Below are 23,821 nucleotides of genomic sequence, written 5' to 3' on the forward strand. Positions count from 1 at the left end.
ATCTAGGCCTTTCAATATTCAATATGCTTCAATGAGAAATCTCCCTCATTCTTCTAAACTCCAGTGAGTACAGGCCCAAAGCCATCAAATACTCTTCATATGTTTCATTCCTTGGGATCATTCTTGGGAATCTCCTCTGGAACACCTCCAATGCCAGAAAATTCTTCTTAGGTAAGGGGCCTCAAACTGTTCACAATATTCCAAGTGTGCTCTCTGGGCTCTGCTTTGCAAGATTGTGGGTCTGTTCTGACTCTCAAGCCAGAGTAAAGGTCCAATAGCATGCCAGGAGAATCCACTGGAGCCACTGCTTTTTGGGTGAGATTTCTCACTGTTCTCAGGTGCAGCTGTCACACCCCTTACACATTCAAACAAAAACAGAAACAGAGAAATGGGAGCAGGAATAGGTCACTTGCCACTTGACCCTGCTTGACCGTTTACAATGATGGTTGATCAAACCTTGATCTTAATGCTGCTTTTGCAAGCTCTACCCACAATCTCTGGATTGTATTCAATTGTACTTCAGTCACTCAGGGTTATCTAGTTGACGACTGCCATTCAGAAAATGTTTGGACCTTGTTGCAGTTACGGTTACCATTGGGTGATCCAGTTAAGAATGTGACACTAATGAATTGAATTGAAATTTAACTAGTTAATAAATGCTACTGTAATTCAGGATCTAACTTAGAAAAGAAAATTGCTATGGATACCCTGTTCAACGTCAATTTATGACTTGTCAATAGCTTGCCCTTGACTTCGTGTTTGCGAGAATGTGGTTCTTGGCGTAAAGCAACATGACATGAGTGGTGTCCGGCCCACAGTGAAGTCATTCTCAATAATGAAAAGCATGGAAGTTACTTTACTGTGAGAGTGTGTCTAAGTGATGTCCATTGCTCCCTTCACAGCAGTTGTATGCAGCCCAACTGGCAGCCATGCAGGTGTCTCCTGGAGCCAAGTTACACAGTATGTCGCAGTCCAGTCTAAGCAACACACTGTCACCCAACAACATCCAGGGAGAGAAAGGCAGGAACAGCCCCCCACCCAAAAGCAAGGTACTGTGATAATTTTTTCAGAGCATAATAACTTTCAACTAACTGTTCAGCACCGTTAATGGGATGTCCTTTTGCCTGCAGTCTGATCCTTTACAAGCGTCTATCCAAAATGGAGGGGGAGTGGAGTAGTTTCATGGTGGTACACTGGTTAAATTGTTAGATTAGTGATCCAGACACCTGGATTTAACTGATCTGGGATTAAAGAAACACTGGTCCTGGATTAAGATTTAATGTTCTTCAGGAAGGAAATCTGTCCTTACCACGTTCAGCATGTGTCCACCAATGTGATTGATCCTTAATTGTGGCTCTGCTGCAGATAGTTCAGGATGGGCAATGAATGCTGACCCTTCCACTGATACAGACCAACACACACAGGATTCTGGAGGAACTCAGCAAGTCAGGCAGCATCTATGGTGGGGAATAAACTGCCAATGTTTCAGGCAGTGACCCTTCATCAGGACTGGAAAGGAACGGGGAAGAAGCCGGAAAAAGATGGTGGAGGGAGGAAAAAGAATACAAGCTGACACTTGATACATGAAGCCAGGAGAAGGGGACTGTGGCGGGCGGGGGGGAGTGAGGCAAGAGGCTGTGAAGTGATGTGGAAAAGGTAAAGGGCTGAAGAAGGTGGAATCCATTGATGCCCTGATCCTGAAAGATGAATAAATATAAATCTCCAAGCCAATTAATTGTTTTACATCTGTTTTATTTTCTGAAGAGACCCTCGAAAAACTGAGAATCCCTTACCAGTTTGGGAACTTCAGGAGATCCCATTGCATTATTCAATGGGGAGCTGGGAATTTCCCCTTGCTAGCATTCATTCCCCATGCAACACCAGCAAACAACTCATTTTCCATTGACAGCATCTTGTGTTTAATCTGGGAGCATTGTTTCTCCTTGTAATAGAAATTTTACAAATAACTGATTGTGAGATGATCGGGCTCTTGGAAAGAATGAAGGTATAAACCAGAGAGAAAGGATCAGGAATAAGTAGATGGGGTGGGGACAGATAGATGTGGGAGTCACAGTTTGCAATATAAACGTTAAAATAAAGAGCCCTTCTAGATTGAAGTTTGTGGTAGAAGTCTACAACTATTATGCTCCCGAAACAGCATGATAACTTCACTCACTTCAAGTTTGAACTGATTCCATAATCTACAGACGCACCTTCAAGGACTCTACAACTCATGATCTCAGCACTATTTATTTGTTATTTGCAAAATTTGTCTCCTTTTCCACATAGGTTGCTTGTCAGAATCAGACTTGGATTTAATATCACTGGCATATGTTGTGAAATTTGTTAATTTTGCGGCAGCAGTGCAATGTAATACATGATAGATATAGAAAAGCACTGAATTACTATATATATAAATAGTTATATATAAATAGTTAAATTAAAATAAGTAGTGCAAACAACAGAAATAAAAGAAGTATTGGGGTAGTATTTGAAAGGCAAACACAAGGAAATCTGCAGATGCTGGAAATTCAAGCAACACACACAAAATGCTGGTGAAATGCAGCAGGCTAGGCAGCACCTATAAGGAGAAGCACCGTTGACGTTTCAGACCGAGACCCTTTGTCAGGACTAACTGAAAGGAAAGATAGTAAGAGATTTGAAAGTAGGAGGGGGAGGGGAAAATGCAAAATGATAGGAGAAGACCGGAGAGGGGGGGTGAAGCTGAGAGCCGGAAAGGTGACTGGCAAAAGGGACACAGAGCTAGAGAAGAGAAAGGATCATGGGACGTGAGGCCTAGGGAGAAAGAAAGGTGGAGGGGAGCACCAGAGGGAGATGGAGAACAGGCAGAGTGATGGGCAGAGAGAGAGAAAAAAAACTAAATATATCAGGGATGGGGTAAGAAGGGGAGGAGAAGCATTAACGGAAGTTAGAGAAGTCAATGTTCATGCCATCAGGTTGGAGGCTACCCAGCCGGTATATAAGGTCTTGTTCCTCCAGCCTGAGTGTGGCTTCATCTTGACAGTAGAGGAGGCCATGGATGGACATATCAGAATGGGAATGGGACATGGAATTAAAATGTGTGGCCACTGGGAGATCCTGCTTTCTCTGGCGGACAGAGCATAGGTGTTCAGCGAAACGGTCCCCGGTCTGCGTCGGGTCTCACCAATAGATAGATGATAGATAGATAGATACTTTATTCATCCCCATGGGGAAATTCAACTTTTTTTCCAATGTCCCATACACTTGTTGTAGCAAAACTAATTACATACAATACTTAACTCAGTAAAAAATATGATATGCATCTAAATCACTATCTCAAAAAGCATTAATAATAGCTTTTAAAAAGTTCTTGTCCTGGCGGTAGAATTGTAAAGCCTAATGGCATTGGGGAGTATTGACCTCTTCATCCTGTCTGAGGAGCATTGCATCGATAGTAACCTGTCGCTGAAACTGCTTCTCTGTCTCTGGATGGTGCTATGTAGAGGATGTTCAGAGTTATCCATAATTGACCGTAGCCTACTCAGCGCCCTTCGCTCAGCTACCGATGTTAAACTCTCCAGTACTTTGCCCACGACAGAGCCCGCCTTCCTTACCAGCTTATTAAGACGTGAGGCGTCCCTCTTCTTAATGCTTCCTCCCCAACACGCCACCACAAAGAAGAGGGCGCTCTCCACAACTGACCTATAGAACATCTTCAGCATCTCACTACAGACATTGAATGACGCCAACCTTCTTAGGAAGTACAGTCGACTCTGTGCCTTCCTGCACAAGGCATCTGTGTTGGCAGTCCAGTCTAGCTTCTCGTCTAACTGTACTCCCAGATACTTGTAGGTCTTAACCTGCTCCACACATTCTCCATTAATGATCACTGGCTCCATATGAGGCCTAGATCTCCTAAAGTCCACCACCATCTCCTTGGTCTTGGTGATATTGAGACGCAGGTAGTTTGAGTTGCACCATATCACAAAGTCCTGTATCAGTTTCCTTTCCTCCTCCTCCTGTCCATTCCTGACACACCCCACTATGGCCGTGTCATCAGCGAACTTCTGCACATGGCAGGACTCCGAGTTATATTGGAAATCTGATGTGTACAGGGTGAACAGGACCGGAGAGAGTACGGTTCCCTGCGGCGCCCCTGTGCTGCTGACCACCGTGTCAGACCTACAGTCTCCCAACCGCACATACTGAGGTCTATCTGTCAAGTAGTCCACTATCCAATCCACCATGTGAGAGTCTACTCCCATCTCCATTAGTTTGTGCCTTAAGATCTTGGGCTGGATGGTGTTAAAGGCACTAGAGAAGTCAAGGAATGTAATCCTCACAGCACAACTGACCCCCTCTAGGTGAGAGAGTGATTTGTGCAGCAAATACGTGATAGCATCCTCCACTCCCACCTTCTCCTTATACGCAAACTGAAGAGGATCCTGGGCGTGCCTGGTTTGTGGCCTCAGATTCTGTATTATCAGCCGCTCCATGGTCTTCATATATAAAAGGCCACACCGGGAGCACCGGACGCAGTATACCACACCAGCCGACTCACTGGTGAAGTGTCACCTCACCTGGAAGGACTGTCTAGGGCCCTGAATGGTGGTGAGGGAGGAAGTGTAAGGGCAGGTGTAGCACTTGTTCCATTTACAAGGATAAGTGCCAGGAGGGAGATCGGTGGGAAGGGATGGGGGGGATGAATGGACAGGGGAGTCGCGTAGGGAGCAATCCCTGCAGAATGCAGAAAGAGTGGGGGAGGGGAAGATGTGCTTGGTAGTGGGATCCCATTGGAGGTGGTGGAAGTTACGGAGAATTATACGTTGGATCAGGAGACTGGTGGGGTGGTAGGTGAGGACAAGGGGAACCCTATCTCGAGTGGGTTGGCGGGCGGATGGGGTGAGGGCAGATGTGCGGGAAATGGGAGAGATGCGTTTGAGAGCAGAGTTGATGGTGGAAGAAGGGAAGCCCCTTTGCTTAAAAAAGGAAGACATCTCCTTCGTCCTGGAATGAAAAGCCTCATCCTGAGAGCAAATGCGGCGGAGACAGAGGAATTGTGAGAAGGGGATAGCATTTTTGCAAGAGACAGGGTGGGAAAAGGAATAGTCCAGGTAGCTGTGAGAGTCTGTAGGCTTATAGTAGATATCAGTAGATAGGCCGTCTCCAGAGATGGAGACAGAAAGATCAAGAAAGGGGAGGGAGGTGTCAGAAATAGACCAGGTAAATTTGAGGGCAGGGTGAAAGTTGGAGGCAAAGTTAATGAAGTCAACGAGCTCAGCATGCGTGCAGGAGGCAGCGCCAATGCAGTTGTCGATGTAGCGAAGGAAAAGAGGGGGATGGATACCTGTATAGACTTGGAACATGGACTGTTCCACAAAGCCAACAAAAAGGCAGGCATAACTGGGACCCATACGGGTGCCCATGGCTACACCTTTGGTTTGGAGGAAGTGGGAGGAGCCAAAGGAGAAATTATTGAGAGTAAGAACTAATTCCGCTAGATGGAGGAGAGTGATGGTAGAGGGGAATTAGCTAGGTCTGGAATCCAAAATGAAGCGAAGAGCTTCGAGACCATCTCGGTGTGGGATGGAGGTATATAGAGATTGGACGTCCATGGTGAAAATAAGGCGGTGGAGGCCAGGGAACTTAAAATCATTGAAAAAATTCAAAGTGTGAGAAGTGTCACGAACATAGGTGGGAAGAGATTGAACAAGGGGGGATAAAACAGTGTCAAGGTATACAGAAATGAGTTCGGTGGGGCAGGAGCAAGCTGAGACAATGGGTCTACCTGGAGTAGTATTCATGGGTTCAGTATCTATTTAGGAATTGGATGGCAGGGGGGAAGAATACCCAGCCATTGTATTTAAAGACTATCGCACCATTCCTAGTACAGTTTGTATAAAAACTTGCTGGACATATATTTTGCCATAAGCCTATTTCCACCAGGGTCATGTGACCATATACTGCATGTCACCATATACTACCCTCAGATCCATTTTCTTGCAGGCATTTACAGGAAAATAAGGTTAATGTGTTAACCCTACCATAACCTTCACTCACAATACTCTACAGTGGCGAGCATCCTAGCGTGCTGTATCGCTGTGTGGTACCACTTCTCTGAAATGCTCCCACTAACTATCGACTCACTTTTAAGGTCCCCACAACTCGTGTTTTCAATAATATTTATTTTTATTTGCAATTTTTATTCTATTGCACTTTGTCCATCCGTATTTTTCATTCATTCTATTGTATTTTTTTGTTTTCCAGTGAATGTCTGTAAGGAAGTGAATCTCAGGGTAATATATGGTGACATGTATGTACTTTGACAATAAATTTACACTAAACTTTCATACAACAGATCCCCTTTACTAAAACTGTGGTATCTGGGATATTTTGCCCAGAGTTAAAATATAGCATCAATTTTCAATCATTTTCCAGGTGTTGATCAATTTGGTTGTTTAAATCTCCATTGTACCTCAACAGCACAAGTTTTCTATTACTCCTTTCTCGTTTTTTGAAATCTTCCCGCTGCCCTTTAGTGTGTATTCATACTGAGCAGTTTGATGGAGTGAAGACCCATCACTAGACCTTGGACTGACTAGGGGTCACTGAGGAATCTAAGTATATTTGAACAGCAGACTGTAATGCCTATGGGTCACATCAGACAATGTAACTGGAAACTGAAACTGCACTTAGACAAAATCAGTAAAACTCTCACAATCCAGCATTCCTGTGACTGGAGTAGTCAATTTGCCAGGATGTTACGCCTTTAATATGCAAACACACACATTAGTTTCACTTTTTTCACATGTTGTACATGAGTTCAATCAGTTTTTATGTCAGCCAGGTGTGTTTAAAGGAGTGAGAAATATATTCCAGATCCTGGCTCCATACGAGGTTACTGATCTCTGGTGTTCCTGACACTCACTCCAGCCCTTGCTACAGTCAGACCCCATCACACTCAGCACCGCAGCTCTGACTGCACACCCTCCTTGCCCTCCGGATTCCCAACTTACCCTGTGCACTGTCGAGGGCAAGAGTCAGATGCTGGACTATCAGGATTTCATTTGCCAGATTGTTGGAGTTTTACTCCTACTACCTCACTGGCAAAAGGTGTCTGTGATTCAAGGCACAGCAACAATGTTCACTTTAAGATTCCAATGAAGTGCATCGTTTGCATTAACAATCAGCTCACATAGGGGTGTGCTGGGGGCAGCCACCAAGTGTTGTCACACATTCTGGCATCAACATAGCATGCCCACAGTGCTTGGTCTAACAACACAGAATGCAACAAAACCAGCAACAAAAACAAAAAAAAACCCCTTCCCTCTCTCCCAGCCACCCACACACACACTGACAGTCCTCTAATTCAAAGACCTCCAGCCTCCTCAACTTCTGGACTTCTGATCGACCTTTGAGCTCTGATCTTCAGTAGTAGCTCCAGACTAGCTGTTGGTGTGACCCAAACTCCAGATGCGCCAACTAACTGGTCCTTGTGTCTCCTGCTCCTATGAACATATCTGAACCTGGGACAACCCGACATCCACCCAAACCTCATTGATCTTTGAGTGCAGAGTGAAGGTGTAGGCTCGGGCTGTCCTTCACTCCTATGTTCATATCATTGGCCTACGTGCACAGAGTGGAGCAGCGAAGTCACTGAACTTCAAACGCGGAGCGTGAAGCGGAAGCCTGAACTCTGACTCCTCCATATCGCTGTCCCTAAACCCTATTCTGACCTCTGGCTCGCCCACATATCTGTCTGTTTGAGATGCTGTTCTAAAGGCAGCAAATTCCAACACATGCCTGGTTTGCCAGGAATTGCAATGAAGTCGAATTGGCTTGTCCACCACAACATTAGTCACGCAATTGTAGCTATTTTCTCCCTAATAATTATGTTAATTTATGATGGATTGCTGCACTAATAGGCTTTCCTTTGTTGTAAAACTGTATTAAAGCCATAACTGAGGAATACCCTTTGTGACTTAGGAAGCTGGAGCCCTCTTAGCTCTGTAGCTTTTCACAGCACTTAAAGATTTGTCAGCGTGAGTGTGCTGTGATGCCAAACATCGATTTTGCTGCTTCAACAAAGAAGAAATTATAAATTGAAGATTGATAGGTGATGAGATCCATGCAGAGCTCTATTGATTTTCATCTGGAGAGAAGAAATGTATATAAAATAGTCACAAAAACTCTTGAAACAGATCAGTGGATGTAATAAAGACCAACAATGATGTTGATTGGATCTTTAATGTAACTAACTGCTTCAAGGCATTTCAGAACAGCAACTGAAACCATATTTCCGTACTAAGTCACTCAGAGAAGTATAAGGCCAAACTTGGTCAATGGGTGAGGTTTCAGGGAACATCTTAAAGGAGAGGTCAAGAGATGAGAGCAGTTCTAGAACGATGGATAAAGGGAGTCAAAGGCAGAGATAAATGTAAAGGATGTAAAGCCACTGAATTGTGGCTTTTATATGCCATGGTCAGAGACCATTCAGCCCATCCTGTCGGAGTCGGTCAGTAAAAGAGTCATCCAGCCTACTCCTACCCTCCATTGGTCTACAGGTCAAGGCTCCATCAAGTGCATATCCAAATACTGTTTAAATGTGCTGCTCGAGGAAGTCATTTAGGTGGCATCAGTGATCGGAGAAGCAGTCAACATTTCAGGTTGAAACTTCTATCTGGACCCAAGACCACCTCCAGCAGTCTGTTCCCACTCCAGATCCCGGCATCTGAAGATTCTTGTGCCTCCATGATACTGATCAAAGGTGGTGAGGAATTCTTTCTTTTTCAGATTGAAGTTCCCGATCCCAGCGTGTCTTCTGGGTGAAAAGAATTCTTTTTTTTTCACATTTGCTCTCAAATTCTTTTACAAATTTCTTTAAATCTCTGCGCCTTGGTTATTAACATTGTTGCTAAGCAAAATGGATCCTTTCTATTTTTGTTGCCACCTCAATTAAGTCTCCTTTCAGTCTTCTCTCTGCAAAATAACACTATCCAACATTTTCCCATTGTTCCTCATGGTTATAATTTTCTGGGCCAGGCAACATCCTATGTGTTATTATGTATGGCATTGCACTGCTGCTGCAGAACAACCAATTTCATGACATATGTCAGTGATAATAAACCTGACACCCAGTCCTGTTTCCTCCGCAAACACCCAAACAGTACAGAGAAAATTAACTGAACTGTTGCTGGGTCTGGAGGACCTGAGTTGTAAGGAAAGATTGAATAGGTTAGGACGTAGAAGATTGAGAGGAGATTTGATAGAGGTATACAAAATTATGAGAGGTATAAATAGGGTAAATGCCAGCAGTTCTTTTCCACTGAGGTTGGAAGGGACTTCAACCAGAAGTCATGGGTTAAGGGTAAAAGGAAGAGAAACTTAAGGGGAAGACATAAGGAAACTTCTTCACTCAGAAGGCCAAAAGTGGTGCATGTGAGCTTGACTTCAGTGTTTAAGTGAAGTTTGGATAGGTACATGGATGGTAGGGGTATGGAGGGCTATGGTCCTGCTGCAGGGCGATGGGAGTAGGCAGTCTAAATGGCTTTGGCATGGTCTAGATGGGCCGAAGAGCCTGCTTCTGTACTGTACTTCTCCATGACTCTATGACTCCAGTGCAATACCGGCTTTCTGGTAATACAGTAACCAGAATTGGACAGAGTATTCAGACCATTGTCTAATTAGTATTGCATCCAATCCCCTTTCGTGTCCTTGCTCTTATAAGGCTGTCATCTGGGCTGATAAGATAAAACAGGACCTTATCGAACTGTCTTTGTACCTTTAAAGATCTGCAGATAACAACTGAAGGCCCCTACATTCTCCCACACTACTCAACAGGTTCCCTTGCCTTGTACATGTCACCAAATGCATCACCTCACTTTTCTCCAGTTCAAATTCCATGGGTCATTTTCCCTATGTCAACCACTCAGCAATTTTTATATCATCTGCAAACTGCTTCCTACATTGAAATCTATGTCATTACTAAAAAGCAGGAGACCAAGTTCCTAGCCCTGCAGTTAGTCTTCCTCTCCCTTGTCAGTGATTTAGACCCAATTTACAACTCTCGGCTCTCACAATGACTTTACCTTTCGGCCAGTCTGCAGATGCAGACTATATCAAACACCCTGCCCTCCTCAAGGAGATATAGTTACTTGATAAACATGGGCTTCCCTTATCAAATCCATGCTTCCTGATCCAGATTAATCTGTGCTTTTCTAAATGGTTCATGCTGTCCCCCAGAATTGATCCCAATAATTTGCCCACCTATGAAGATGGATTAACTGGACTGTAAGAACCCTGTTCATCCCTCCCTCTTTTTAAAAACAATGCTATAAACGGTTGTCTGAGCCTTTGGCACCAATCCTGTAAACAGACAGGGTTGACAATGGTGGTTACAGTCTCTTCAGTTTCCCCTTTTACTTCAAATAGACTGGGTTATATTTAATCTGGCTTTGGTGATCTATCCACTTTCGAAGATGCTAAAACTTAATACCTCTTCTATGATGTTTATCCCATCCGTTATCTCACATTAAGCATCAACCTATTTTATGGAGACAGTCACAAAGTATTCATTCAGAACCTTACCCACATTTGCTTCCATACACAAGTTATCTTTCTGGTCCTTGAAGGCTCTAGTATTTCCTTGGAGAACAAAGAGACTGCAGATGCTGAAATATGTAGCATCAATCTGCTGGAGGAGCTCAGCCACTCAAGGAGGGTCTGTGGAGGAAAAAGGACAACACTCCATTTCCCTCCATAGTTTCTTCCTGACCCACTGAGTTTCTCCAGCATCTTCTTTGTTGTTCCTAACATTTCCTTTCTTATTCTCTTGTTGTTTATGTATTTGTGAAAAATCTTTAGATTTTTCTTACCAATGGAAACCTGCCTCCACTCTGTGAATTCGGTCTATACTTCTCGCTGCCTTGGTAAAACAGCCAACATAACCAAAGCTTCTACCCACCCTAGATATTTTCTCTTCTCCCACTCCTCTTCCTAAGATACAAAAGCCTAGAAAGATATACCACCAGGCTCAAGGACAGTTTGTATTCCATTCTAATAAGACTATTGAATGGTTTCCTAGGACGATAAGATGGACTTCTGACCTCACAGCTACCTTACACATTGTTGTTGGCTTGTACCTTCCTCTGTAACACTTTATTCTGAATTATGTTATTATTTTCCATTGTTATCTCTCAATGCACTGTTGTAATGAATTGATCTGTATGAATGGTATGCAAGACATGTTTTTTACTGTGCCTCAGTACATGGGATAGTAATAAAACAATTTACCAGTTCTCTCTGCACCATGTCACTGGGAGCTTTAGGCTTGACAGTCTCACCCATTTCCTTTGTGTGAACATGTTAACTTTTTGGATCTCTTTCAATGATTTAACCTTTCTTATTGGGCTATTTCTATAAGGAAGACCCAAAGGGTTATTGGCTTGTAGTAGCCAATCCATTTTAAGGATATTAAGCTTGAAGGAACAGAAGAGACCAGGCCTACCAGGTCCACTATAAAAGTCCAAGATCTCATCCATTAATTTTTGAATGAAAGAGTGAAGTTAAAGAACATTACGGCTGACTTCTCCTCCTATCTACTCTTCATTCTTCTGTTCAGTTTTGACTCTCCAATTCTCCCAAAATCCACATGGTTACTGGGACACGATTTCTGGATTTCAATGGCAAGGAGACATGATGACTATCGAGCAAAAATGGAATGCAATAAGAAAAAGACTGGATTGTCCTTCAAATATAGCATCACCTAAATAGCACAGAATAATAAGAGTTAGTGTAGGTTTACTCAACAATTATGATGTTACTTGAAATTGATAAGTTTGGGATTCCATTAGAACATCTTGAACGTTTAAGCACATAAGATTCAGCTGCTATGCTTGTTTCCTTAGATGCTGATGAAAGATTAGAAATTATTCAGCGATTCATGGGACAAGTGACCCCTTGGAAATCTGTGACCTTCACCACACAAACACCAATTTGACATGAATGCCCAATAACCCAGCTGTAGGAACTTGCAAAGGCCTTGGATGCTGAAAGAAAGCAAGTTATTCTCAACTGAAAATCTGAAGTCCTAATCTATCCTCAGAGTTTTTGTGGGTCAAAAATTGTGTGTTAAGTTTAAGGAACTTGATCATAAAAGTTCAGCATGACACTTGTGAGACTTTATAGAAATTTATTTGTTCATCGGATGCCAAAATGTACTGTTCACCCCTGATTTCCTTTAAACTTTGGAGACAGCTGAAAGTCAACTACAGCCTTTTTCGTCCTTAATGAACAAGTATGGTTATTTTGCAGTTATCATTATGCAGTTTTGTTGTTATTTTCCATTCAGGAATTAGTTAATTCTTTAAGTTGAAGCTCCCCACCAGCTGTGTTCAGATTCCAGCTCCCAATTTAGAGCACCGATCCAGAGCGCAGACCATGGCTCCACTGCTGTGCTGAGGACATGCTGCCTCTCGGGGAGTCCATGTTTCAAAGAGGCACCAACCAAGAGCCAGATCACTCTTTCAAGCACTTGGGAATCAGAATCGGGTTTCATATCACTTGACGTACAGTATGTCGTGAAATTTGGTGTTTTGCAGCAGCAGTACAGTGCAATACAAACAAAATGCTATAAATTACAATAAAATATTAAAAATGTAGTTAAAGTAGTGTAAAAAGCAAAATTAGTGAGTTAATGATCATGGGTGATTCATTATCGATTCAGAAATCTGATGCCGGAGGGGAAGAAGCTGATCCTTAAACAATGAGTGTGTGTCTTCAGGCTCCTGTACTTCCTCTCCAATGATAGTAACAAGAAGAGGGCATGTCCCAGGAGATGGGGGTCCTTAATGATGATGCGCCTTTTTGAGGTATAACCTTTTGACAATATCCTTGATGGTGTGCGGGGGGATGCTAGTGCCCATGATGGAGCTGACTGAGTCTGCAACCCTCTGCAGCTTTTTCCCATCTTGTGCAGTGCCCTTTCCGGACCAGATGGTGACACAACCATTTAGAATGATCACCATGGTGCATCTGTAGAAACTTGGTAGAGTTTTTGGTGATCTACTGCATCACCTCAAACTCCTAATGAAATTCAGTTCTTGTAAATGATTCTATTGCGTAATCTCAAAAAAGACTGGAGGAATTATCCTGCTGTGTATTTATCCCCAAATAACATTACTAAAGCAAATGACTTGATCATTATCACATGCAGTTTGCAGGAGCTTTCTGTGCACAAAGTGGCTGCTGCATTTCTTAAGTGACTAAAGAGGCAGCAGTGCAAAAACGTGTGTCATTAGACAAGAAGCCATTCAGGGTATCATGAAAGTGAAGTGAAAGGCAGATTAGAAAGGTATTAATTATTTCCAATGGAAAGCCATTGTTCGGAAAATTGGATCCCTTGTGTGATTAGATCTTGAGGGATGGACAACGAAAACTAACAGAAATGGCACTGAAGCATTGAAGGTTGTGGTAAATGGAGGTGAGTAATTTTAGGATAGAGATCAGCCATTATCTAATGGAACGATTGGACAATGGGATAAATTGCTCTTTTCCATTCTTCTGGTACCAACTGTCCTACATTCCAAGAACCTTGCTGATTCCACACGGTAACAAGTGGGCCATCAGGACAACACGTTGCTTCTAGTTGCACTCCACCCCCACCCTCTCGATGAACTAATTGCCATCTTATTAATCAGTCCAGGAGTGTTTCGGTACAGCTGCCAGAGGAGCTTTATCTGATTCAGTTGCTCCGTCATGTGAAAGCCACATCTTAATTTGATGCAATTATTTCATCAAGAGAATGATATCAGCAGACTGATTAATTTATAAAGCATGTTTTTGCAACTGAATGTACCTCTTTGATTCTCATTATGCACACTGATAGTGGCAAAATTAGTATTTATGAAGAAGGCTGCCAAATCTTCTTGTTTATTGGTTTTTTGAGCCATAAGCCACATCAGTTAATAAATACTTGCATTCTTTGTGATGAGCTCTGGCTGTTCCTTCCACACTGACTGTATGGGATTTTACTTTGTGTTTGTTTTAGGATGAGGCGACGCAGCCATTGAACCTCTCAGCCAAGCCGAAAACTTTTGATCCCACCAAGTCACCAGTGTCACCGAGCTCCCCACCAATCCCCACTCTGAAAGCCAGCACAGGTCCTGGCCACCTCAAGCCCGCCATCTCCACCACATTAAGCGGCACTCCTGGTCGAATGACTTCAATAGGTACGTCATCCATCCGGTTAGTTCGTGCACTGTGTGTTTGGGCATGTCTCTGTTTATGTGGGTGTTGTATGTTCATGCATTATGTATATGTCTCTGTGTGCACTTTTTGCACATGAGTGCGTGTGTGGTCTTTGTGTGTGCATCTGTGTGGTAGTGTGGATGTGTATATCTGTGTTTGTGTGTACGTACGTGGGTGTGTTTTGTGTGTGTATGTGCTTGCGCATGGGTGTATACGTATGTGCGTGTTGCGTGTGTGTATGCATGCACGTATGTGTGTGTTGTGCAAGTGTGTGTGTTTGTATATGTTTATTTCTCACAGAGTGCTGAATGGATTTACAAGCCAGATGCTTTGCATTCCAAAGATGGCCCAGCTGTGCATTGCTTCCAGTGATCTGCACATCAGACAAAATCACTTATTTTGTGTCACTGACAACCACCCCCTGTATCCCGTTCTTTCCTCCGCCTTAGTGGTTCGCTCTGCCCAACATCACAATCACCGTCAGTGAATGTACCCCTGGTAGTTCCTGGTACTCACCCAAGAACCATGATCTCTCTCCCTGCCCCAGCACCCTATCTCTTTCTCACACGCCACCGTATCGCATCATTCAGTCTGCATGGCAACTGTGTCTCATGCTTTACTATTTCCCTGCCTTCCTCAGAATCGCTACACTCTATTAGAGCTGCTGTCTCACACCTACGAACTTCCTGGGTTTGATAGTGACCTGGGGTGCTGTCTTCGTGTGGTGGCAGGGCTTCCCCTGGGTGCTCCAATTTCCTCCCATATCCCAAAGACAGGCTGGTGAATAATCTACAGCAAGCTACAGGGGAGTCTCGCGAGCTGAGCAGCCTCTGTGGGAGGAAAGGATTTATCACTGTTTTGGGTCAAAACCCTGCACTGGGACCTGATACAGATTTTTGACCTGAAATGCCAACCGTTTCTTTACCTTCACACATGCTGCTCAACCCACTGAGTTCTTTCAGCAGACTGTTGCTCCCGATTCCAGTGTCTACAGTCCCTTGTGACTCTGGTCGATAGGTTAATTGGTCTTAGTAAATGGCCCCTGGTCTGTGAGTTAGTGATAAAATCCTGTTGGAGGCAGGAAGTGTTTGATTGGGATGCAGGCGTGGTAAGATAGAATTGGTGTAAATGAGTGCTTAATTGTCAGTGTAAACTTAATTGGCCAAATAGCCTGGACCCCTTTCTCAACTCTTCCCTCCCACCTAAGGATGGAGGTAAGGGAGCCTTAGGTCCCAAACCACCAGATTCAATTCAAGCACAGCTATTATCCTACAATCATCAGGCTCCTGAACCAACACGGATAACTTCACTCACCTCAACTCTGAACTGATTCCACAGCCTACAGGCTCACGTTCAACTAGTGTTCTCAGTATTGCTTATTGATCTTTTTTAAATTATCTGTCTTGTTTCCACATTGGTTGTTTGCCAGTATTTATTCATGCCAAGATTTTCACAAATTCTATTGTATTTATTTATTTTCCTGTGAATGCCTGCAAGAAAATGAATCTCTAGGTAGTATATGGTGACGCACTGTATACGTACTTTGATAATGAATCAGCCTTCACCTTGACCTCTCCACTGCTGCACACTGCCAGATTCAGCTGCTAGCAGCAAACCGCGGTCGTGTCAAGTAGAGATGTATAAGATGATGAGATGCATTGATCGTGTGGATAACCAGAGGCTTTTCCGCAGGGTTGAAATGGCTGACACGAGAGGGCATAGTTTTAAGGTGTTTGGAAGTAGGTACAAGGGGGATGTCAGAAGTAAGTTTTTCAAACAGAGTGGTAGGTGTGTGGAATACATTGCCAGTGAAGGTAGTAGAGGTGGATACAATAGGGTATTTTAAGAGACTCTTAGGTAGGTACACGGAGCTTAGAAAAGCAGAGGGCTATGTGGTAGGGAAATTCTAGGCAGCTTCTGGAGTAGGTTATACGGTCGGCACAACATTGTGGGCCGAAGGGCCTGTAATGTACTGTAGATTGTCTATGTTCTATGTAAACCTGACAATGCAGTGAAAGGGCAGGAGGTTCCACTCACAATTGAGTCGCATTTTACGATATGAATCCTGACTTTAACGATGTTGGGGCATGAAGTAGCATGTTGGGAGAAAATCCAGGTCAATTCTTTTCCCGTGATGTTACAGCAGCTGCTATTTACTTTTGTTTTGTTCACTTTTTCTTGTACTTGTAAAAACTTGCAGACAGGCATGCAGAATAAAGGTGAAGGAATGTAGGTGATTATTGTTCACTGTAACTCATTTATGACTTTTCCCACAGCTCTACAGGGTAGAAGCATTTTCAGACTAAAAGGTCACAGCATAGATTAGGAACATATTATTATCAGTTACGGTGCTGTTGATACTTTTGTGTGAGACAGAGTGAAATGCTAAGAGTTTGAACTTACATAGAGCAGCAAAATGGCACAGGCATAGAGCTAATGGCTCAGAGCTCCAGGCTACCCCTTTAGAAGAATAAGGGGTCATCTCATTGAAACCTGTCAAATATTGAGACATAGAGTGGACGTGGAGATGTTTCCTATAGTTGGAGAGTCTAGGACCAGAGGGGACAGTGTCAGAATAAAGGGATGTCCTTTCAGAACAGAGATGCAGAGGAATTTCTTTAGCCAGAGGGTGGAGAATCCATGGAACTCATTGCTACAGATGGCAGTGGCCATCATTGGGTATATTACAAGTGGAGATTGATAGACTTTTGATTTTTAAGGGTGTCAAAGACTAAGGGGAAAAGGCAAGAGAATGGATTAAGGGGGATAATAAATCAGCCTTGATAGAATGGCTGATCAGACTCAATGGGCTGAATGGCTAATTCTGCTCTTGTGTTTTATGGTCTGCTGTCTCCGGTGACCCCGGTTCCTGTCTCCTGGTATTGTCTGTGTGGTGTCTGCACTTCCCTCTATGACATCTCGCTGTTTACTCCCTTATCTTAAAGGTTTTTTGACTGGTTCAATGACCTTTGGAAACTACCTCATAGTGGAAGGTAACATCCAAAAGTATCAGAGAGGAGTTGATGTGAAAGAGAATGAAGTGGCATTGGTATAAAAGCAGAGGGAAAATTTCCTTTGTGGGATTGCTTAGTAATGTGTAGTTATTATTACCAAAGCATCATAGAGTAATGCAGCGTGAAATAGGCCCTTCAGCCCATCTTGTCTATGCTGGCCACGGTGCCCACCAAGCTAGTCCTATTTGCCAGCACTTGGCCCATATCCCTCTAAACCCCTCCTATCTGTGTATTATCCAACTATCTTTTAAAATATTATTGTATCTGCCTGCACATGATATAGACACAACCCTGTGAGTGAAGAAATTCACCCTTAGCTCCCTTCTAAATCTTTCACCTTGCACCTTAAAATGATGTCTTCTAATTTTTAGTGCCCTTTCCCTGGGAAAAGGACTATGTGACTTCACCCTCTGTAAACCTCTCAAGCTTTTGAACACCTCTATAACATCACACTCAATCTTGTAGGTTTCAAGCAAAAAAGTCCGAGACTGCACAGCTTCTCACAGAACTCATGATCCCAAATCCTAGCAATATCTTTGTAAAACTCCTTCCCAATGGGTTTTACCCCATAGTGAGAAAAACAATACAACGTTGGTCTCCACTCGGCAGTGCTGGACGGGCAACAAATAACTGTGATGTTCTTATTGATGTTGGTTGGGGCTAAGTATCAGCTGGGGAACTGAGGATAATTAAATGGAACCATGGGTCGTTGGGGTTTCTGTGAGAGTTTACACACTAGCTCAACATCACAACTGAAAATTATCATCTCTGTCAGCACAATACTCCCTCCATGGTGGAAGTTCTGCAAAGAGAGAAGGTTTACAAGAATGATACTAAAAAAAGGCACAAAGATGAACGTACCAGGACAACAACTGACTGAGTTTCTTTTACCTTGAGGTGGAGGTCTTTAAAGTAATAAAACACTACAACACTATACAGGCCCTTCAACCCACAATATGGTGCCAACTTTCTAATCCTACCTAAGATCAATCTAAACCTTCCCTCCCACATCACTCTTTATTTTACTATCTAAGAGACTGTTAAATGTCCCTAATGAATCTCTGCCACACCCCTGGCAGCTTGTTCCACGCACACACATTCTCCGTCAAAAACATACTTTTGTCATTCACCCTACCCTTTCCTCCAGTCAAGTTAAAATTATGCCCCCCCCCCCCCCCACCCCACGCATTAGCCATTTCCACCTGGGAAAAAGTTTCTGGCTATCAACTCAATCTTTCCTCTTATCATCTTGTGTGCCTCTACCTAGTCACCTCTTATCCCCCTTTGCTCCAAAGTGAGGAACCCTAGCTTGCTTAACCCATCCTCATAAGACATGCTCTCTAATCCGGACAGGATACTAGTAAATCTCCTCTGCGCTCTCTAAAAGCTTCCACATCTTTCCTAGGATGAGGCTATCAGAACCAAAGATAATTTTCCAAGTTTGGTTGAACCAGGGTTTTATAGAGCGGCAAAATTACCTCCTGGCTCTTGAACTGAATCTCCTGACTAATGTAGGCTAATGTAGGGTTAACAACCCTATCAACTTGCATGGCAACTGAGGGATCTGTGGACGTGGACCCTAATATCTTCTGTTCCTCCACACTGCTAAGAATCCTGTCATTATCCCTATATTCTGCTTTCAAATTCGACTTTCCAAAGTCACAGGCATTGCAGACTTGATGAAGGCTTTTGATAGAGTGGATGTAGAAAGGTTGCTTCTGGCTGTGAGAGAGAGGTCATTGCTCTAGATGGTCATCAAGAAATCCAATAAGAGTTAGTGAAACTTCTTTGCCAGTGAGAAGTGTTAGTATAGAAATTGTCTTCATGGAGAGTGGCCAAGGCAAATGGTATGGATGTAGTTAAGGTGAGGCTGAGCAAGCCTGTGATGAAGAAGGGGATAAAGCTGAGAGATTTTGATGAGGAAAGATGGGCAGGAGGGTTGAGTGGAGATTTCCTCGTGTTTGGAGCATAAGCCTATATAGGTTGGTTGAGCCAGAGACCTATGCCTATGGTGCATGCTGCATTTAGAATGACTTTGATTAGTGGGGTCAGGATTCTGGTGTGGGATAGTGACAACAACCCAGTGATCCATGAATGAATTTTGCTCAAAATACCTTATGACCAATAAAATAAAAGACTTCTTTTTTATGCCAGAAAGTGCATCAGAATCATCTGAGCATTTTAGTATCTTCCAAAACTAATGAAGAATAGGTTTGGGATAGAGTATAGACTCTCTTTCAAATCATGTCTCACTTTTAGCCAATTTGTAAATTTAATAATTAGCATGCAGTTGGAAGAATTGTACATTGCTCCTTTCGATAACAGGGTGAGGGATTTGTCTATTCGTTCATTGGGTTTTGTTGGAATTTTGAAAATGTCAGGAATCTACACTGTTGGCTCAACTGTAGGCTGTGGGTTCAAGTTCTAATGCAGAGAGTTGCACATGCAACTCGGGCTAATACTTGCTGGCTGGCATTAAAGTCATATTGTGCCTCATAGTCTGATGTCTTAGCTGATAAACTGAAGCCCCCCAGATGCAATTAAGTGGCCAAAAGGGCGAAGGAAAGGAAGCAATGGAACCCATGGCTATCTCTCAGAAAAACAGAGAGACTTGTTGCAGTTTGTAGGAATTTACTGTGTGGAAAACTGGTTCCCAATTTTTCTATGTAATTTGGAAAATGCTCTGAAGGATTATCAGGAGTCTGCACCATAGAAGACTTCTGAAATCCAAGATCTTTTTAAGGTCATTTATGAAGATGTTTTTTTTTTTACGTCCCTAATTTATTTACTGTTTTGCACTGAGTTACACTTGGGGACTGAACTTCACTTTTGAGGCAGCAAAGGGGAGGCCAGTAACCCGCTTTGTGCCCAACAGAACCTCCTAATAAGTAAACCAAAAAAAACCCCTAAAAAATCGCAGGTGCTGGAAATCTGAAATAAAGGCCAAGTTTGTTGGAAGTACACAGAGGGTCAGGCAGCATCTGTGGAAAGAGAAAGAGTTAATGTTTTAGGTTTTTGACCCTTCGTTGGAACTTAAGAGTTAGTTCTTTCTCAATCCACTGAGTAAACCTAGCATTTTCTGCAGCGAAGTGATTTCATTTGATGGAGATTGTTAGATGGGCCTGGATATTGTACAGTTATAGAAACTGCTGTGCAGTTTGACAAGGAGAAAACAGTGACTGAGGACTAGGTAACACAGAAATTTCAAACCTTTGGGAGAAGATAGGCTCCACTAATGATTATTCACAGTTTGTATTCACTAAAGTTTAGAAGAACGAGAAAGAATCAAGTTGAAACTAACAACATTCTTACCAGAATGACAAATAATCTGCGAGAGGAACTCAGCCGATCAAGCAGCATCTGTCAGACTAAAGAAATTATCAATGTTTTGGGTCAAAACCCTGCATCAGGGCTGAGTATGAAGTGGGAAGATGGCCTGTATAAAGAAAACAGTTGCTGAGCAGAAGGATTTAGGAGTACAAGTCCATAATTTACTGGATATGGTGTTGGTGATAGGCTGGATAGGGAAGAAGGTATTTGGCACGCTGACTTTCATCAGTATAGGAGTTATGTTGTTCCATTTCAATTGTACAAGACATTGATGAGATCACATTTGGAGTACTGTGTTTAGTTTATCCTGTTAACCTTAGGACTCACACCACCAGGTTCAGGAACAGTTACTACTCCTCAACCATCAAACTCTTGAACCACAGGAGATAACTTCATTCATCTACACTTCCTCCATCATTGAAACGTTCCCACAACCAGTGGACTCACTTTCAAGGACTTTTCATCTCACGTTCTTGATATTTATTGCTTATTTATTTATTATTATTACTTTTTGTATTTGCGCAGTTTGTTGACCTTTGCACGCTGGTTGAATGCTGAAGTTGGTGTGGTCTTTCATTGATTCTATTATGCTTATTATTCTAAGGATTTACTGAGTATGCCCGCAAGAAAATGAATCTCAGGGTTGTATATTGTGACATAAGTGTACTTTAATAATAAAATTTACTTTGAAGTTTGAAAAGACATTATTAAAATGGAAAAAGTGAAGAAAAGATTTAGGAGGATACTGCCAGAACTTGCAGGTTTGAGTTATAGGAAGAAGTTGGGGAAACTTGACTTAATTCCTTGGAGCATGGGAGATTGAGGGGTGACCCTTTGGATGTGTATGAAGGGTATAGGTAGGGTAATATACGCAGAGTTTTATCCATGGAAGGGACACTAAAAACTTGAAGTGAAGCATGAAAGATTTAAAATAGTGCTGGCAGGCAACTTCTTCATGTGTATACGGAATGAGCTGCCAGAGGAAGTGGCTGAATCAGGTACAATAATGATATTCAAAAGGTATTTGTATCTGTACACGGATAGGAGGGGTTTAGAGGGATAGGAGCCAAATGTGGCAAATCGGGATTGACTTAGATGGACCTTCGGTCAGCTTGCACAAGGTAGAATGAAGGGATCTATCACTGTATGATTCTATAGAAGGCATAAAAGATGAACGGCAAAAGAACAAGAATATGATGTAGAGACACAGGATCAGCCATGGTTATAGTCAGTGATGGGGTGAATTAAAAGGCTTGAATGGATTTTACTCTTATGTCTTTTTTGCTGTTTGTCCTAAAATGTTGGTAATTCTGTTTATGGAATTAGGGAAGACTGAGAGTCTTTATTTTAAATGTGTCTCCTGAAATTAATTTTCTAAAACTTCAGATGCTTGGCATGTTCTCTTGCTTGTTCACCCAAGTCAGCTATCCCGTCTTTCTCTTCCACCACGTTCCAGACATCCTCTCCTCCATCACCTCCTCGGGTTACTTGAACGACCATGACGCCATGGCAAAAGCGATCCAAGAAGCACGACAAATGAAGGAACAGCTTCGTAGAGAGCAGCAGGCACTTGACGGGAAGGTTGCAGTCATTAACACCCTCGGCCTAAATAACTGCAGAATGGAAAAGGTCAGTGTGAATGTCTGGGCATCATAGAGTGTGATTCATTTTCATCGGAAGTCCTGTTCATTTTATTGCTGCTTGGTTGTATTTGCTGTAACAATGCCTCTTTTTATGAAGAGAACCAAGCACAGTCCCAAGGTTCACAACTCCTCCCCACTTGATCACACTTAATGAAATTTAACATCTGATTCAGACTGGGATGTGCTATTTTTAGTACAAAGGCTTCAGAAATAAGTGGAATTCAAAAGAGCTAGCATCAACTTTGTTTACATATTTGAGAGAAGATATTGCCTAATTTAGTTTGGACTTACTAATTAAATTTGTTCATGCTTTGCACCAAATAGCATTATTATTTACAGCCCAGAAAGAGATTTTGTAAAGCATGCATTAGCCTGTAAAACATATTGTTGCTGCTATTTTTGCAATCCTGAGACTTTTCTTTTAAGTAATGTGTATTTTTAAGCAGAGACAAACAAATAGAAATCTCAGTGACTGCCACAGCTGCCCTCTATACCGTGATCCCATTTAAAATCTAGAAGTGACATGCTAATAATGTATTTATATAATTTTTGACCTATTGGTGAATGAGATTTCAATAAGGCTTTGGCTGTTTGTTTTAAGAAAGTGAAAGAATGGGCAAAAGGACACAGATGGCAGCTTACTGGATGTGACTGTGAGATTCGGGAAATGTCATTTAGGTAATGAGCTGTCAGAGTGAAATGAAGATTGCTGGAAACAAATGATGTAACAATAAAGGGAATCAGATTGTCATTTGTGCTTCTGCAAAGTATTTTAAGTACGGACTCTGAAGGCGTGAACATTACCAGCAGGGAAGTTATTGACCCTCCTTAGTTCTCCTTGAAGTGTTGGTTCTTGCTGCCACCATGAACCTCTTCAGGAAGGGGACGGTGTCCTGGGACACATTCCCCAGCTGCAGCAATCAAAGGGCAGTAACCATGAAAGCTGTGCGACCTGAGGGGAGTTTCCTATGGCAAGTGTGTCCCCACAATACATTCATTTTTTAGGGGTCCGAGAGGCTTTTGTGGGTAGGTAAAAGTGAATTATGACGGGAAAGTGGAAACACATAATGACCAAACTGGCCAAAGATCAAAGAGTTTCTTCCCCAAAGGAAGCTGGTGAACCACTGGGTCTTATATTTTGCAGTAAAGCCCATGATGGAGCTGGCTGAGTTTACAACCCTCTGTAGTTTTTTTTCAAAATCTTGTCCAGTGACCCCTCCATACAGTGATGCAACTAGTTAGAATGCTGTCCTCAGTACATCTGTAGAAATTTGCTAGAGTCTTTGGATATACTGTGGAGAAATAAATCAGCTAATTACAACATTTAGCATAGATAAGCTTAAGGCGATGCTCAATAAGTACCTGAGGGAGAAGTATGTAGGTGTAGATGAAAATGAAGATGTCATCATAGTGGGCTGAAGGGCCGCTTTGCTCTTCTCTTCTGGGGTCTGTGGAACTGGGGAGGCTCATGTACTCCCAACATATACAGAAGCTACATACATTCTGTAGATTATATAGCACTGAGATTGGTCAGTGAGCAATATCAGATCCTGTTATCTGCTCATTGGATGACTGGGTTGGATGGGAATATCTAGGATGGGCAGC

The 23,821-nt window shown here is 42.7% G+C and overlaps 1 protein-coding gene across 11 annotated transcripts in view; it reads left to right on the top strand.

Annotated features, from left to right (window-relative positions):
- The window catches only part of sox5 (SRY-box transcription factor 5), a 388,193-nt gene that overhangs the window by 297,536 nt on the left and 66,836 nt on the right, over positions 1–23,821 (top strand). For 9 of the 11 annotated variants that reach the window (XM_073066077.1, XM_073066075.1, XM_073066073.1 and 6 more), the window contains 3 exons: positions 903–1,049; positions 14,030–14,210; positions 22,030–22,202. In XM_073066077.1, coding sequence (XP_072922178.1) covers positions 903–1,049; positions 14,030–14,210; positions 22,030–22,202 — 501 coding nt within the window. The remainder of the gene's footprint in view (positions 1–902; positions 1,050–14,029; positions 14,211–22,029; positions 22,203–23,821) is intronic. The other 2 variants (XM_073066079.1, XM_073066080.1) reach the window with 1 other exon arrangement.

This window comes from Hemitrygon akajei, chromosome 14 (assembly GCF_048418815.1).
Source record: "Hemitrygon akajei chromosome 14, sHemAka1.3, whole genome shotgun sequence".
Classification (NCBI taxonomy): domain Eukaryota; kingdom Metazoa; phylum Chordata; class Chondrichthyes; order Myliobatiformes; family Dasyatidae; genus Hemitrygon; species Hemitrygon akajei.